At 48.1% G+C, this 17,720-nt stretch overlaps 1 protein-coding gene across 1 annotated transcript; it reads left to right on the forward strand.

Moving 5' to 3' along the window:
• Positions 1-1,166: 1,166 nt before the first annotated feature.
• On the forward strand, positions 1,167-11,535 carry LOC147006444 (uncharacterized). Its single transcript, XM_085868789.1, has 2 exons — positions 1,167-1,306; positions 9,494-11,535. The coding sequence occupies exons 1-2, from the start codon at positions 1,240-1,242 to the stop codon at positions 11,533-11,535; spliced, it is 2,109 nt and encodes a 702-aa protein (XP_085724915.1). The 5' UTR covers positions 1,167-1,239.
• Positions 11,536-17,720: the final 6,185 nt, after the last annotated feature.

A 17,720-nucleotide genomic window follows, 5' to 3' on the forward strand; every position in this document is an offset into this window, starting at 1 on the left:
GTGGACATTCCAAATATCGACCACGATTCCACCACCAAGAACCCAACAACAGCAACAAGTCACAGGTAAAAACATTTTCTCATCAATGTGCTTCAAACGTCATGAATCCTCTCCCCACGTGATCCGACAGCGAAACTTTCTTTGTTGGCTGAAACAGTTGTTGTTTCTGTTGTTGGCTGGTTCGTTTCTGTTTCTGTTGTTGGCTGGTTCGTTTTTTGTCTCCCGGTCATCGACCGTTTATATTTGAAGTTCCCAGTTGTTCAATCTTTTCACAGTTGATCTGGTGCTCGATGAGCTTGGATGGATATCTCAACGTGTTCGGATCTTATTGTGTTGTTATTTTTTAAGATGGAAGTTGTTTTTAAGTGGATAAAGGTCCAAACTTCCTTTTAACAGCAGAGTAACTCTGAACCAGAGTCACAGATAAAGGAAGGAGGTGGAGAATTCATCAAGCTGAAGGTGATTGGACAGGGAGGACTTTCTTTCATTGGAATGAAAAAGTTTTAATGGAGGTTCGTGAGGGTGGAAGTTGTGATGAGGGGGAGGGGTGTGTGGGGTGATGGTAGGTCTGGGGGAGGGGTGAATGGGGGTGATGGTGGGTCTGGGGGTGGGGTGAATGGGGGTGATGGGAGTTCTGGGGGAGGGGTGTGTGTGGGTGATGGTGGGTCTGGGGGAGGGGTGATGGGAGTTCTGTGGATCGGGTACTTTTTCCCACTTTTCCCGTTGTGGAAGAAAAACTCAGCCCAGACGAGTTTTCCGGTTCAGTTGAATTCATTAATTGTTTAAATGTTCGTCTGGGAAAAGAGATTCCGGAAAAAAGGCGCTCCGAATCCAAACATGCATCCGGTTTTTGTGACTGGCCCGCTATTTTGGCACCACGTGATCCTCGTCACACTCACTTCGTCCACCATTTTGCGGATAATCCCATGAAGTTTCGTGCTTCACCTTCCTCTGTCTGGGCACTGATCGCGACGAACCCTCAAAGAGGGGGAGTGGGGACGAGAGAACGGAATGTTCGGTGGTTCGTTTCCCTGAGACCTAATAACGGGGTTTCGGCCCCGTTCCGCACTCGAGGAGGGGAGGGATGAGGGAGCACGCATTTCGTTTGGGGAGGTCGGGCCTCAGGAAGCGAGTACATCGCAGATCAAAGGAAATCGGTCCTTGGAGGGAGCTGTGATGGAGTGGAGGGGGACACGGGGAACCCCTGAGATCCGGGATCCTCCATTTGAATAACCAGCGATGTACATGGACACGATACTGACCGCAGCACAATTCCTCGACTGTCAGGATCAGCAAAGTCGGCCCGGTTTGTAGAGAGGGATTCGGGAGGGGTTGGGGAGTGGGGGTTGTTGAGCTGGGGACGGGATATCACCGGCGGTATGACGTCATGACCGTGTCGGGGAAATCCGTGCTCCTCCCACCTCTTCACACATCGTTGTTCCCTCCACCACCCAGGTTGGACGGACGTTATGTTTTCATCCATGTTTGTTTATCTGTGAACAGGATATGTTAAGAAGTTGTGGATTGATTCGGACGGAGTTTGGTGAACAGGTTCGGTGTGTTACAAGGACAAATTGATTCGATTTTGGTGAAGATCTGATCCGAATCCGGATCCGGGAATGTTTTTAATCCCGTAAGTAATTCTTCACCATGGAGAGACGAGGACCAAAAACGATGTACATCATGATATTTCAATAAGTTATGGGTGAGTTATGTTGAAGATCAGTGGATGAGTTGGTTCGGTGACAACAAGACGATTCGATTCTGGTCCAAGTCCGGATACAGATCCGTCCCATCACTGGCAGACAAAATGTCACCTGTTCCACCTGGCGGACAGGTATGTTCTCTACCGAGTTTTGCCAGGTGTCACTCTGTGAGTGATTTTAAATATATTGTTCCGGCTGTGGAAATTCGCAAACTACCATTTAGGGCCCGAAGGTAAGATAACTCTTAGAACATGTGTAGTTAGCCCCAAACCCGTTGTTTTGAGGGAATTTATGTGATTCATTCGGGCTGCGACGCTTTGAGATAGCCGTTTTTCTGTTCTATCTTTATTTTGAACCAACCACGTTTCAACCGCCATCACACAACAACCACCTTAACCACCACCCCAGCCATCGTCACCAACTGCAACCATGCTCCAACCCTCAGACAACAAGAACAACGCCAACAGCCACGACCTTTACCTTCACAACTCAGTCCCGCAAACATCGCATCACCGTCATTCCCAAACGGCACCATAACCATCAAACCACCACCGATTAACCCTCCACCACCCTCACCTCTCTCCTTCTCTGGCCATTCCCGCACCACCTGTGAACACTGAGCGTCGGGCTGTCTTGGGCTCGTTCAGCGATACGCACCGAGCCGCGAGTGCAAATAGCGGCCTTTCCGAGGGAGAATTCGGATCAAGAACGCTACACGCCCACTTCTGTTCCGTCCAATTAGCAAGCGCGGAGCGGCTTGGCCCCGCCTCCAGGCGCGTCTGTGTGAAATCAATATATGCAAATTCTAGGATCAGGGGAGGTTCACGCCCACTTTTCCTCCGTCCAATTGGTGAGCGTGGCTCCGCCCCCGAGGTCATCCTGATCCGGATATTTGCATATTGTTGTCTCCTGCTGGCCAATAAAACGGCAAGCGCAAGGCGAATCGGGGCAGACTGTGGCAGTAGCAGTGTGTGCTGGCAGGGCAGAGTGAGTTGAGTCATCGGTGTGGCAGAGAGTGGAGTCGGGTGGCGAAGTCCTCGGTGTGGCATCGAGTTGGGTTCTGCAGTCGGCTGAGGAGAGTTGCGGGAAGAGGAAAAGGAGCTCGGGTCCGAGGCGAGGACGGCGGTCGGCGACGAGGTCGCGGTGTGAGATCGCTCGTCGCGGGACCCAAGCCAGCCAGCCATTCTCCTCCCCCGGGGCATCAACAATTCGTCCTTTCCCCCGCGCTGAGATAGTGCAACAAGGGGGCCCCGTTCCCACCCCACTCCAAACGTCGGGCCAACGAAACCCGCGAAGGAGCACGGAGTCGGGGCACAGCCACGCGGCCACATCTGCGGCTCGTCCGCCAACGCATCACGAGGACGCAGGTAGGACCCCCCCCGGTCTCGCGGGCCTGGCCGCTCCTTCAGGTCACGCGCGCATATTGGCCGACAGGCCCGTCTGCCCCCTTGTCTATGAGGGTGGTTTCTTTCCTTTGCTTTTAAGTAAATGTGTGTTGGCGCCGTCTGTAAAGTAGAACTGTATAAGTGTTGCCGTGTGTACGCGTATTCGGTAGTAACTCTGCGTCATTGTTTCTTTTGTTTTAACTTCTATATGTGCATTTTGACTGTTTGGCTGTATATGTGTGCTTCCCGTGTCTCGCGTAATAAATGTGCATTGTGTGAACTGTTTTTCCGTTTTGCTTCGTCTCCTTCCTTTTAATTGACCCTCCATCCTGCTTCACGTAAAGGGTTCGTAGTGGGCTTAATACGCCCGATAGTTAATCGGAACCGTCGAGGCCGACAATAACACCGTTCGGTTATCACTGTAGCACAGAACGGACCGCTTAAGCAGTTTGTGTCCGGAGTCGGCCTGTGGCGTGGTGCGATCGCCCGGTCGACCATTCGCGCAGGTACTGAGGTAGATCGAATTTGGCGAGCAACCCTATCCTGCGTGGGTGGGCAATTGGCACGGTCGTGGTGGGGTTAAACCCGCACCCGTGACTAGCTTCCGGCGTTGTTCCGAGAGGGTCACGACAGAATTGTCCGTTCCGGTGGGCGAGGCAGCCACCATTCGAGTCGAGCAGCAGATCGCACGCCGGCGGGCGCGAATTCGCATCAATATTGATCATTCTGTCTGATTGTTCATTACCTGCAGGTCACAATTCTAAACCGATTATCATGGAACTTTCCCAAGTTGTAGAGGTAGTCTCATCGGAGAACCCAATTGATTTTGGGGTCAAAGGTCATCTTGAGGTCAAATTTCTAAAATCGTCATTTTTCATCCTTACACCCTTTGGAACCCTGAAAAAAAGTTGTGGATGGACTTTCACAAAACTTGGTGGATGAGTTGTCAGATGACAAAAACTAGCCAATTAAATTTTGGTTCAGGTCAGCAGATCCGGCCGATCGGTGGGATACAAAAGGTAAACTGTTCATCCTGGTGGAGGTATGTTATTCACCATTAATCACCAAATCCCAGTCCACTCTGTGGACACATAAATGTGTTCGCACAATTGCACCCCACATGGTTCTACCAGAGGAATCAGGAAATGACGCGATAATGTGACGCAGTGTGACGTCACTGCCGATCCCGCAAATAAACCGTTTATGTCCGAAGAACCGTTGAGTTCATCAAAGCCAATTTCTCAGACGGCTTGTTGACTCATTCTGCTTTGCATGATGACGAGTCTGCCTCACACCCCACTCCACCACAAGAACACTTTCAGTGTGGTGGTTGAGGGTCCTTACGTGCCTTTTAACAGACCATTTGATCGTTCTTCAGAGGGAAATTTGCAGCCTGCAAACCTGAGTTTTTGACATGGAAAACCACCTCGGGAAGGCTGCAAATCACGGGTCATACTTCTCATATGACCTTCAACGTGCATCTTGGTCTATGCTCTGGACCTTCTCCGAGCCCGTGTGCCGAGGCTGTGTGAACTATGAGGGCAGAGACAATATTGAGGTCTTCTTGAGGAGGGCATGTGTGGTCAAGCATATAGTGTTGAACCGATTGCCGGTAGTGAAGGACGAGGAGACAACCGACTGTTTCAACCTCATTTGCAAAACCGTCTCTCGACCGTTCCAGCCTGGAGGATGAGCGTGAAGACCATTCGCTCACATTCCCATCACCCACGGCTGCGAGTCGTGTCTCCAACATCCCGTGTGTGTCGCTGAACATCACCAGTTTCGTGAAGTCTGATGAGCTGCCCGTGTTGCAGCATCAGGGTCCTAACCCGAGATGGACGGTCTCGGTGTCGCTTCCAAGATCACTCCAATCCCAACCCACCCGGAGAGTGGACTGCCCTCGTTGACCGAGCCTGCCGTCTTTGTGCTGTCCAAGGAGGTCGCTACTTGGCTGCAGCTGTGACCGGTCTCCCACCGTCTGGTGTGGTGCTGGATGTGGTGACTGGGACGCTTGTGGTTCATACCGATTGACATGGCCCCCGAGCGGCGTGACACGGACATCCCAGCAGATATGTCGGACGGTCCACACAGTGGTGCCCAAGGGTGGACGGGGACTGACCACTGAGCTGACGTGATTGTCCAATATCGTGCCATTAGACCTGCATTTGGAGCATGACTCGGCCCTGCAGCCTGGCCCCGTGGTGGCGTTTGATTTGGCGAGGAGGACCATCTCAGGATGTTGGCGGAGTCCCCGATGGACTCACAGGTCGTGACAAACTTACAGCCCTCCTGGCCTGTCCTGCCGCCTCTCCCGTTACTGTTGGGTCTCCCCTTCCACGTGTGCCATTGACTTGTGGTGGTATAGGTGGAGGAAGTCCACTGGGTTGCACCAACTGTCACGAGCGACTGGAGGAGGACAATAACTCCGTGCAGAAACCCCTCGGTTGCTGTGCATGACACCATCAAGAAGCAGGATGCAGGACATGGGGAAAAAGGTAGTATGCTGTCCAAGGGGGCTGCGGTGTCCCTGAGCAATGTTGGTCAATATAATGACCATTGTGGGGAAAGAAATAGAAGTTGAGCTCAGAGGTGAGATATAATCCATATACATATATATATATATATATATATATATATATATATATATATATATATATATATATATATATGTATATATATATAAATATATATAAATAAATATATATATATATATATATACATATATATATATATATATATATGTATATGGATTATATCTTGTTGCGAATTCGCGCCCGCCGGCGTGCGAGTGGCCACGTAACTCGAATCGCGGCACGTCGCCCAGCGGACGGACAATTCTGTCGTGACCCTCTCGGACTAACGCCGGGAACTAGTCACGGGTGGGCCTTTCGGCCTCACCACGATCGTGCCAATCGGCCCCCCGCGTGGGATAGGGTTGTTCGCCAAATTCGACCTACCTAAATACCCACACGGAGGGTAGACCGGGCGATCGCACCTCGCCGCAGATCGACTCCGGACACGGGCCACTTTAAGTGACCCGTTCCGTACTATCGGGATAACCGAGCGGTGTTATCGTCAACCTCGACGGTTCCGATTAATTATCGGGCGTATTTAGCCCACTACCAACCCTTTACGTGAAGTAAGATGGAGATTCAATTAAAGAAAAGACGAAGCGAAACGGGAAAACAGTTCAACATGAGGCACATTTATTCTGCGGCACACGGAAAGCACACATATACAATTACAACAATTATGCACCAAAAGCAATTGCAACAAAAGAAACACAACAATGCAGATCTACTACCGATTACGCGAGCACACGGCAACACTAACACAGTTTTACTTTACAGACGGCGCCGACAACACATATACTCAAAAGCAAAAGAAAAGGGCCACCCTCAACGACAAGGGGACAGAAGGGGCCTGTGGGCGCGAGACCGGATGGAGCCTACCCGTCTTGTGATGAGCCGCAAATGTGGCGGCGGTGCCCCGACTCCGCGCTCCTCCGCGGGTTTCGTTGGCCCTGCTTGGAATGGGGTGGGAACGGGGCCCCCTTTCCGCACTATCTCAGCGCGGGGGGGGGGGAAAGGGGGGAATTGTTGATGCTCTGGGGAAAGGGGATAGCTGGCTTGCTTGGGTCACGCGACGAGCGACTCCACTGCGACCTCGACCGCGCTACCGGCTTCCTCTCTATGCAGCTCCCCGACAGGCTCCGAACCCCGACAGACTGACTCTCCTCCAGACCCGTCTTGACTGCTGTTGCCACACTCTGCCGCTGCCACACTTCTCCAACTCGCCCGAGCCCAAAACTGACTAAATTCGCCCTGCGCTCGGCGCTTTATAGTGGTGTAGGAGATCCCATATGCAAATTTCTGGATCAGAACGAGCTCGGGGGTGGAGCCACGCTCGCCCATTGGATGGAGAAAAAGGAGCGTGAATCTCCCCTGATCCTCGAATTTGCATATATCGATTCGACTCCGACACGCCTGGAGGCGGGGCCAAATCACCCCGCGCTTGCTGATTGGATGGATCGGAAGTGGGCGTGTATCATTCCTGATCAGACTTCTCCTCGGAAAGGCCGCACTTTGTACCCGCGGCTCGGCGCGCGCCCTGTACGAGTCCAGGACAGCCTGACGCTCGGAGCCCACAAGCGGTGCGGGAATGGCCGCAGAAGGAGAGGCGAAGGTGGTGTAGGGTCTAAAGTGGCAGTCCCTGGCCACGGTGACGCTTGGAATGGCGGTGATGCGATGTTTGCGGGAGCGAGCTGTGAAGGTAAAGGTCGTGGCTGTTGGCGTTGTTGTTGTTGTGAAGCGGCGTTGCGGTTGGTGGTTGTTGTGTGATTGCGGTTGCGACGTGGTTGGTTCAAAATAAAGATATAACAGAAAAACGGCTGTCATAAAGGGTCGCAGCCCGAATGAATCACATTTATTCCCTCTAAACAACGGGTTTGGGGCTAACTACACATGTACTTACAGAGATATCTCACCTACGGGACCTGAATGGTGGTTTGCGAATTTCCTCAACCGCAACACTACCCCCTCCCCTTTTTACAGACTCGTCCCGAGTCGTCAAATTTTCGTGTGCCATCATGTGTAGTTCTCCCCTAGTACCTTTTACCTACGGATCCCTGAGTGCGACATTCATGGTATTCGTGTCCCCAAAATAAATAACCTGAGGGCTGAGTAACTAACTAAACAAACCCACTCACACGGACGACTTAAATAAAATTGCCGGCGCTAAGACATACATGCCGGGGGCGCACTCATATGTACAGTACATCTTAACTTAACTTACAAATTTTACACTAAACCATGGCCCAGGATCAATGGACTCTGCAAAAAGAAAGCAGTTAGCAGGGAGCCAGGCTGCTTGCATGCAGTCTCTGGCTCAAGCAATGCAGGTGACAGGGAACGTGGCCGGCTGCTCACACGCAGTCCAAGGCCTCCCCCTTTGAAAATGAACCCAGTGAACCACAACGGTGCATGGGCTGCACAAACGCAGTCTCCGTGCCAGCTCAAGTGGCACACGCAATGAACACAACGGATGGATGGATGAATGGATGAATGGATGGACGCAAACACGGTGCACGGGCCGCCACTGCAGGCCCGTGTTGTAGCTGCCAACAGGGCAGTTCTTGCAGCTTGCAAACTGTTGCTTTGATCCTGGCGCACATGGAAATGAACGGGGGGGGGGCAAAGCAAAATTGAACGGGCCTGGTGAATAGGGGCAGTGGGCATGGCATGGCAAAAGCAGGCAGACACAGCCTGCAGAACCAGGCCGCTGCAGCAAACAGCCGGCAGATGATCTGGCCGGCACAGGCCTTGCAGAAAACAGCTGCAGACGATCCGGCCGGTACAGGCCTTGCAGCACAGCAGCTGCAGACGATCCAGCCGGCACAGGCCTTGCAGCAAAACAACAGCTGCCGATGAAGTGGGCCGGCCTTTGCCTTGCAGTGGAGGTTGGTGGAGGGAGTGCGGTGGTGCTGGCCACTCGGAAGGCGGGCTTGGACCTACCCTACAGTCTCCCTCCCAACCTATCGCCTTTGCCTGTCACTGTCCATACCCACTCCCTTAATTTGTCCAATACCAATTTTGCCCCAATTAATTAATTAATTCATTTTTCCCCCCTTTCTCCCACTATCATTCGTCCCCTAACCCCCTTTATCGTCCTTGTTCGGCTAACCTATCCTGTCACCTAGCCTACTCCCAACCCCTACGTTCCCTTCCCGGAGGGGAATGAGGGAGGGCTAGCGTCATGTGTCGAGGCCCAACGAAGCCTCAAGATGGCCTCCCCAGACTTCAGCGATCTAACCCAAAGTGGGTCCAGCGGCCCACAACGAGAGCGAGGGGATGGATGGTGCGGAGGGGTACACTTCCTAATCTACCATAACCATTTAACTGTTAAACTACCCCGGGGCTTTCAACAAGCGCCTCTCGCTTAAACTATTGGTTCTAACAACCCAGATTCCTGTCGCCTGTGTTGGTATCTTGGTATCCTGTGTTGTGTTGGTATCGCCTGTGTTGGTATCCTGTGTTGATACAGAGATATCTCACCTACGGGACCTGAATGGTGGTTTGTGAATTTCCTCAACCGCAACAATATATATGGGTGAACCTTGGCAACCATTAATTATTTTTGATTTTCAAATGGTTTCTGGTCACTGTCGAATAATAATCAATTCCTCCTGTATATTTGACTCATTTATGAAAAACAGACAAACAAAAACATATCTACATGGAGAATTCAAAGGAGATTCAATAAGCAACGCAGTCTTCCTCTGATTCTGTAGTACATGGACTTTATGAGTTCTTATATCATATGCGGGGGTGGGTGTGGGGAGGGGTTCTGATGATGTATTTTCAGATGATTCCCAGTTAATTTTGTGTTTCATTGTCTTTTCAGACAAAGAAATGAAAATCATTTCTTTTACAAACTCCGACCCGTTCGACACAGAAGATTATTTCAATCAGAAAATGCCTTCTTGTCAGGACAACGACAAATCGAGCAGCGTCTCTTTCAACAACCACAAAAGTTGTTTTCAGGTCATCAGGCACATCCAAGGAAACGAGAAACTCCACAATTGTTTCGTTTGTAACGAGGCGTTTATTACTTCATCAAATTCACATCGTCATCAAAATGTACACTCCGGGGATAAACTCTACATATGTTCTGCGTGTCACAAGGTGGTTGGTGATTCATCAACTTTACATAAACATGAACGAATACATTCTGGGGGTAAACCCTCCCAGTGTTCTCTTTGTCGCAAGGCTTTCAATCATTCTTCAAATTCACACCGACATGAACGAGTACATTCAGGGGATAAACCCTACAAGTGTTCTCTGTGTCACGAGGCATTTACTGATTCATCAACGTTACATAGACATGAACGAATACATTCCGGGGATAAACCCCACAAGTGTTCTTTTTGCAACAAAACATTTTTTTCTTCATCAAATTTACATAACCATGAACGAATACATACGGGGTGTAAACCCTACAAGTGTTCTGTGTGTAACAAGGTGTTTAATCAATCATCAAATTTATATAAACATGAACGAATACATACTGGGTGTAAACTCTACAAGTGTTCTGTGTGTAACAAGGCGTTTCATCAATTATCACATTTACAAAACCATGAACGAGTACATACGGGGTGTAAACCCTACAAGTGTTCTGTGTGTAACAAGGCGTTTACGCAATCATCAACTTTGCGTATTCATGAACGAGTACATTCTGGGGATAAACCGTACAAGTGTTATATTTGTAACAAGACCTTTGTTTCTTCATCATCTTTACATATCCATGAACGAATACATTCTGGGGATAAACCGTTCAAGTGTTCTGTTTGTAACAAGGCCTTTGTTTCTTCATCATCTTTACATAAACATGAACGAATACATTCTGGGGTTAAACCCTACAAGTGTTCTTTTTGCAACAAAACATTTTTTTCTTCATCAAATTTACATAACCATGAACGAATACATACGGGGTGTAAACCCTACAAGTGTTCTGTGTGTAACAAGGTGTTTAATCAATCATCAAATTTATATAAACATGAACGAGTACATACAGGGTGTAAACCCTACAAGTGTTCTGTGTGTAACAAGGCGTTTCATCAATTATCACATTTACAAAACCATGAACGAGTACATACAGGGTGTAAACCCTACAAGTGTTCTGTGTGTAACAAGGCGTTTACGCAATCATCAACTTTACGTATTCATGAACGAGTACATTCTGGGGATAAACCGTACAAGTGTTATATTTGTAACAAGACCTTTGTTTCTTCATCATCTTTACATATCCATGAACGAATACATTCTGGGGATAAACCGTTCAAGTGTTCTGTTTGTAACAAGGCCTTTGTTTCTTCATCACCTTTACATAAACATGAACGAATACATTCTGGGGTTAAACCCTACAAGTGTTCTGTTTGTAACAAGGCCTTTATTTCTTCATCATCTTTACATAAACATGAACCAATACATTCTGGGGTTAAACCCTACAAGTGTTCTGTTTGTAACAAGGCCTTTATTTCTTCATCATCTTTACATAAACATGAACCAATACATTCTGGGGTTAAACCATACAAGTGTTCTGTGTGTAACAAGGCGTTTCATCAATTATCACATTTACAAAACCATGAACGAGTACATACAGGGTGTAAACCCTACAAGTGTTCTGTGTGTAACAAGGCGTTTACGCAATCATCAACTTTACGTATTCATGAACGAGTACATTCTGGGGATAAACCGTACAAGTGTTATATTTGTAACAAGACCTTTGTTTCTTCATCATCTTTACATATCCATGAACGAATACATTCTGGGAATAAACCCCACAAGTGTTCTGTTTGTCACAGGGCATTTGCTGATTCATCAACTTTACGTCGACATCAACGAGTTCATTCCGGGGATAAACCGCCACAGGTGTTCTGTTTGTAACATGGCGTTTGTTTCTTCATCTTTGTCTCGTCATCAAAAAATGCACACGAAGATACAACAGAGGTGCAAGGACCCAGTGACTTCAGTATGAATTCCGTGTTATCAGGGAAATGACGAAATACTGGGATCTGGAAAATGAAGTCAAAATAACCTGGAAATTGAAGAGTGTCACCATTGTGTCAGTGATAGCTCCATCAACTGGAATGATGAAGAAGAACCTCTGTTATAGCTTCAAAAATATTCCTGGGAATGAATATTACTACAAACTAACTACAGTTGGAGACTGCCTGGGGTTCAGTGACGATCCTGAAAATATCCATCGGAACAAAACACTGAGAACAAGAAAACTTCACAACTTCCTCAAACAAACATGACCCTTCACCCAAATGGAGATGGATACACACACACTTTCAAACACACACTCACAAACATGCATATACACACACTCACACGCACACACACATCCACATACAATGACACTCATGTGTACCGTATCATTGTTATTAGTGCTATTACCGACCGCAATGAAGCCCTGGTACATCACTCATATGTAAGAAATGGTGATACTGTGAACACATGTCCATTAAAACAGGGTATTTTTGTATGCATTGTCGAGGCTTGTTTTAGACCTCATACATATTGTTGTGGTTGACGAAATTCGCAAACCACCATTCAGGTCCCGTAGGTGAGATATCTCTGTAAGTATATGTGTAGTTAGGCCCAAACCCGTTGTTGAGAGGGAATAAATGTCATTCATTCGGGCTGCGACCCTTCAGGATAGCCGTTTTTCTTTTACTCTCTTAATTTTGGACCAGCCGCCATTACTACCACCACTACCACCACCAACCACGTCTCAACAGCCATCACACAACAACCACCAACCGCAACGCCGCTTCACAACCACAGCCACGACCCTTGCCGTCACATCTCGCTCTCGCAACCATCGCATCACCGCCATTCCCGCGCCGCTTGTGGACACCGATCCTGGACTCGTACAGGGCGCGCACCGAGCAGCGGGTGCAAAAACACCAGCCTTTCCGAAGAAATCGGATCAAGAACGATTCACGCCCACTTCTGTTCCGTCCTATCAGCGAGCGTGGGGCGATTTGGCCCCGCCTACAGGTGCGTCGGAGTATAATCGCTATATGCAGATTCGCGGATCAAAAATAATTCACGCCCACTTTTCCTCTGTCCAATGGGGAGCCAGCCATAGGTGAAGGGTCGAAGGTGAAGGAGCGAAGCCCCGGGGGCTATAAAGGGCCGCGTTCGCTCGCCGAAAAGGCAGTAGTTGAGTTGGAAAGAGTTGAGAGTTTCTGAGAAGAGGAAAGCAGTTGGACGGAGTTGAGAAGAGTGGAGAGTGGTGGCGGCGGCGAAGGCAGTCGAGAGGGCGCTCATGTCAGAGTCGGGGAGCTGCGGAGAGGGGAGGCCGGTAACGCGACCGAGGTCGCGGTGGAGACGCTCGTCGCGGGACCCAAGCCAGCGAGATATCCTCATCCCCCGAGCATCAACAACCCCCTCCTGTTTCCCCCCGCGCTGAGATAGTGTGAGAAGGGGGCCCCGTTCCCACCCCATTCCAGGCAGTGCCAGCGAGGCCCACGGAGTCGAGGCGCCACCGCCATTTTTTCGGCTCATCACCAGACGGGTAGGCTCGACGCGGTCTCGGCCCCAGGCCCGTCTGCCCCCCTCATCGTTGAGGGTGGTCCCTTTTTCTTTTGCTTTGAGTATATGTGTTGTCGGCGCCGTCTGTGAAGTAAAACTGTATAAGTGTTGCCGTGTGCTCGGTAGTCGGTAGTAGATCTGCATTGTGTTTCTCTTTTACATTTGCTTTTTGTGCAGAATTGTCGTGTCACTTTTACATTTGCTTTTGGTGTATAATTGTATATGTGTGCTTTCCGTTTGCCGCGGAATAAATGTGCTTTATGTTGAACTGTTTTTCCCGTTTCGCTTCGTCTTTTCTTTAATTGAATCTCCATCTTTCTTCACGTAAAGGGTTGGTCGTGGGCTAAAAACGCCCAATAATTAATCGAACCGTCGAGGTTGACGATAACACCGCTCGGTTATCCCGATAGTACGGAACGGGTCGCTTAAAGTGGCCCGTGTCCGAAGTCGACCTGCGGCGAGGTGCGATCGCCCGGTCTACCCTCCGTGTGGGTACTTAGGGAGGTCGAATTTGGCGAGCAACCCTATCCCATGCGGGGGGCCGATTGGCACGATCGTGGTGAGGCCGAAAGGCCCACCCGTGACTAGTTCCCGGCGTTAGTCCGAGAGGGTCACGACGGGATTGTCCGTCCGGTGGGCGACGTGCCGCGATTCGAGTTACGTGGCCGTCCGCACGCCGGCGGGCGCGAATCCGCAACAATATAAACATATAACAAGGGGGGGGCATGAGACAAAAAAGCTGGGAGAGGGAAGCACAAAACATTGGGGAACAGAGACATCAGGAGATCTGTGGAAGGGAGGGGGATGGGGCGGGAAACATAGGCAATAGAAGATGGACATTACAGGGACTTTCACGAAGGAAAGCAGGGAATTTGAAGAAGGTGGGTTTGGGGTGGATTAACGGGGTTACAAAAGATGAAGGTTTTGGATGGGCGAAGATAAAAGATGGTGGTGTAAAGCTGTTTGAAGATGTTAATGGAGGAGTGGAATTTGAACAGAGTGTGTGAGTTTGTTCCAGAGTAGGGAAAAGAAGAACGAAAGAGAAAGAAACCCCTTTTCCAATTGGGGGTCCCGGGTTCCAAAACCTTTCTTTTCCCCACCTTTGTCCCGGGTACCAAGCCCCTTTTCCACTTGGGGGTCCCAGGGTCTGTGGGGTTGTTGAGGCACGTGGAGAACTGGACACCCCATTCCAAAGGCATGGTAATGAAGTGAATTGCAGCAACTTCCACTCATGTTTCCAGTTGCTAATAATATAAAATATAGAGTATTAGGATTGTCTTAAATGCTGAGCACCTGGAGGCATCTTCACATTGAGGGTACCTGTTGAGAGCGACTTTAATGAACATTTAAATATGTGTATTGTAACATTTGCTTTAAGCTTTGAAAAGTTCACGTTCCCATTGAAAGATGATCACTTTTAATGTTTAGTTATTTCTGAAATACACTTCGGGAGTCATAAAGGCAGAGCCTCCATTTCGTGTCTCACTATTGGCGAACTGAAGACACGTGACGAAATAACGGAAGTCGTTGCTATTGTTGTTGTTGTTGTTGTGATCAAGGTCCTGATGTTTCGACTTTCTTCTATGAATCTTTCATCCGAAACATGATCCTTCAAAATAATCTTCCGGACAACTTATAATATTGTATTTTGAATAATAATAGTTATAAAATGATTCTTTGGAAACAAAAACTTTTTAACAAAGGAATGTTTACATTGTTCCAATGTGATATGCATATGTGGGAAAATTACTTGACCAGGCTGGGAATCGAACACAGTTCTTCCAGTTAACCCTTCCAGTGCTCTGTTATCTGCCATTTTTTCACACATCCATACTGTTTCACCTTTGTTCGTTCTCATCATTCCACGTGCACATTGAACGATCTCGATATGTAATTTTGCTTGCTTGCTCTTCTCACCAATGATCTCAAACATCTTGAGAGACGAAGTCGATTTCTTGTGCCAATGAACGACAAATAAAATTAATAAAGGTTATATGTTTGATCAAACAGCGAATTGTGGGACTAGACCGCCTTTTATGGCATTCTCACTTTTATCGCACAACATCGAATCAAAGGAAGAAACATCAATTGACTTTACTCAAGCCATGAGAGAGATCACTGGCGACCCGTATGAGGCCGTCAGAGCCTGGATGTGGGAGGCCGTCAGTGCCTGGATGTGTGGAGGTCAGGGACCGAATAGTTGAAGGGTGGGGGTTTGGGGAGGCGAAGCAGTCCTAAGTCGAGCGACTTCGTTTTGGACTGCGGGTACCACAACCAGAAGAATCCCCATCATTTTTGTTGTTTGGCACCTCCCCTCTGCTCATTTGAGGATCACACATGTGTGTAACAACATTTAAGCCATGGTCTTGCAGGGTTGGAAAGAATGATTGATATTGGGTTTTTTTATGAATGGGTGAGGAACGTTCACTAAATCCATGTCACTAACCTGTACCGGAGAGGGAGGGCTCGCAGAGATTTGGAAAGGTAAATTGGGACGGCTCCACAGGTCACATTTTGTATTGTAGCATCCACCAATGAACGCAGTCTGTAGAAGTGGGGTTGCACAGACGTTAGTCACTTTTGAGGGGGGGGTGGTGTGGGTTTTTGTGTGTTTTCTGACATTTTCTACCCGCCCCAGGAGTTCGGTGCGAGGAACCAAGAGTTTTGCAAATATTTGAGTTGAGTTTAAGGGGTGTAAAAACGTTAAGGGTAATAGGTAATTCAGCCATGGCTCGCTTCCCAAATCCTCTTCTAATTTATTTCACAAGCTAATTAGGTTTGAGTCGGCAAGTGGTAAGGCCAGAATGGTAACACCTGCATTGAACCTTGCAGGAGCTACGGTTCCGGGGAGGGGGCTGTGTTATGATTATGGGGGTCGATGAACTGATTTAATAGTACAGATAGGATTGTTACCTTCGCATTCTGCGAAAGGTTATGTTTTGGTTGCTGTGTATTTATTTATTTGTGAATATGTGTGTTTGTTTGTTATTCGCATAACTCAGAAAGTATAAAACCGAATTGCATGAAATTTGGTGGGATGATTCGTGAGTATCCAATGACGATTTGATTAGATTTTGGGAGCGATTGGGTCAAAGGTCAAGGTCAAGGTCATGAAAAGGTCAAAAACACTCTTTTGAGCATAACTTCCTTCATAATACAGCTATCGACATGCAACCACCGCCATATTGTTCCATGACGAGATACCTTTCGGATATGTAGTGTCGGATTTGACGTAACGTCATCGGAAGTGCGTCTAAATGACGTCACAAGATGACGGAAATTTTCAATCTCATCAGTTTTGATCATACCGTTTTGTAGGACTTACCTTAAGGACGTCACACACCAAATTTGACTTCGATCGGACTGACCGTTATGACGTCATTGACGTTTGAACATGACGTTTTTCAATTGTGGCTGAAATGTCGTGATATTTTACATTCAAATATCTATATAATTTATAAAGCAAAGTCTCCCAAATCCAGGCATTAGGATCAGTACCAAAATATCTGTTTATTGATGTACAGGTTTTGCCAATTAACTCTGTAGTCAAGGTCACACTCAAGGTCAAAATATACTTGTAGGCATAGCTTCAGATCTAATAGAGCTATTGACATGAAACCAACGTTAAAACGTTCAGTGAACTACGAGCTTTCAGAATGGTAGTCCCCGATTGGACGTGACGTCCCCGGAAGTGCGTCAAAATGACGTCAAAAGATGACGTCATTTTTCAACTTTTTAATTTTTCAGTGTTTATCATTCCATTTTGTTGGACTGCCTTCAAGGAGGTTACACAACAAATTTGACGTCAATCGGACTGACGGTTGTGACGTCATGGACGTTTTAAAATGACGTTTTTCAAATGTGCCCGGAAAAAAGTTGCGGCGGCGAAGGTATGCGCTCTACCGAGTGCCCGTTCTAGTTTTGTGTGGCATGCATGGTCCGTGGACAGGTAGAAGCATATTGATGTCATTAAGTTCGGGAATCTGGGAGCTGAAGTGTTACGTGTCACCACATGACGGGTGGTGCGGTGTTAAGTAGCTGAGGGAGTAAAAAATAACTTCCCCTGTACATGATTACCCTTTGTGATTTTTCCCTCTGTTTTTATATTCCAAGCCAGGTCGTAAGTGGGGACCGAGTCCCGGAAACAACAGGAGAAGCCCCGGCTCCCCGGGTTTGGAGACGAGGAGGCCACGCCCCGTGGTGGACAAGGAGGGTGATAGAAAGACAACTATAAAATATATTGTTACGGCTGTGGAAATTCGCATTACACCATAAAGGGCCCGTAGGTGAGATATCTCTCAGTACATGTGTAGTTAGCCCAAACCCGTTGTATAGAGGGAATTTATGTGATCCATTCGGGCTGCGATCCTGAGTTAGGCGTTTTTATTTTTCTATCTTTTATTTCAAACACACAACATTTCAACAACCACGCCATCCCCATCACAGCACCAACCACACTGCAACCACGCCACCTCCACCATCTACGCTACCACATCTTCGCCACTCGCCATTCAACAGGCTCCGTG

Source organism: Eptatretus burgeri, unplaced genomic scaffold, assembly GCF_056783735.1.
Source record: "Eptatretus burgeri isolate ZD-2024b unplaced genomic scaffold, Ebu_testis_v1 Ebu_testis_scaffold_3174, whole genome shotgun sequence".
NCBI classification, from domain to species: Eukaryota; Metazoa; Chordata; class Myxini; order Myxiniformes; family Myxinidae; genus Eptatretus; species Eptatretus burgeri.

What these genes read in the sequence shown, in the direction of transcription:
- LOC147006444 (XM_085868789.1), top strand. Translation starts at nt 1,240, where the DNA reads ATGTACATGGACACGATACTGACCGCAGCACAATTCCTCGACTGTCAG. An exon ending in GGATCAGCAAAGTCGGCCCG is followed by an intron (nt 1,307 to 9,493) that starts GTTTGTAGAGAG and finishes TTGTCTTTTCAG; the next exon opens with ACAAAGAAATGAAAATCATT.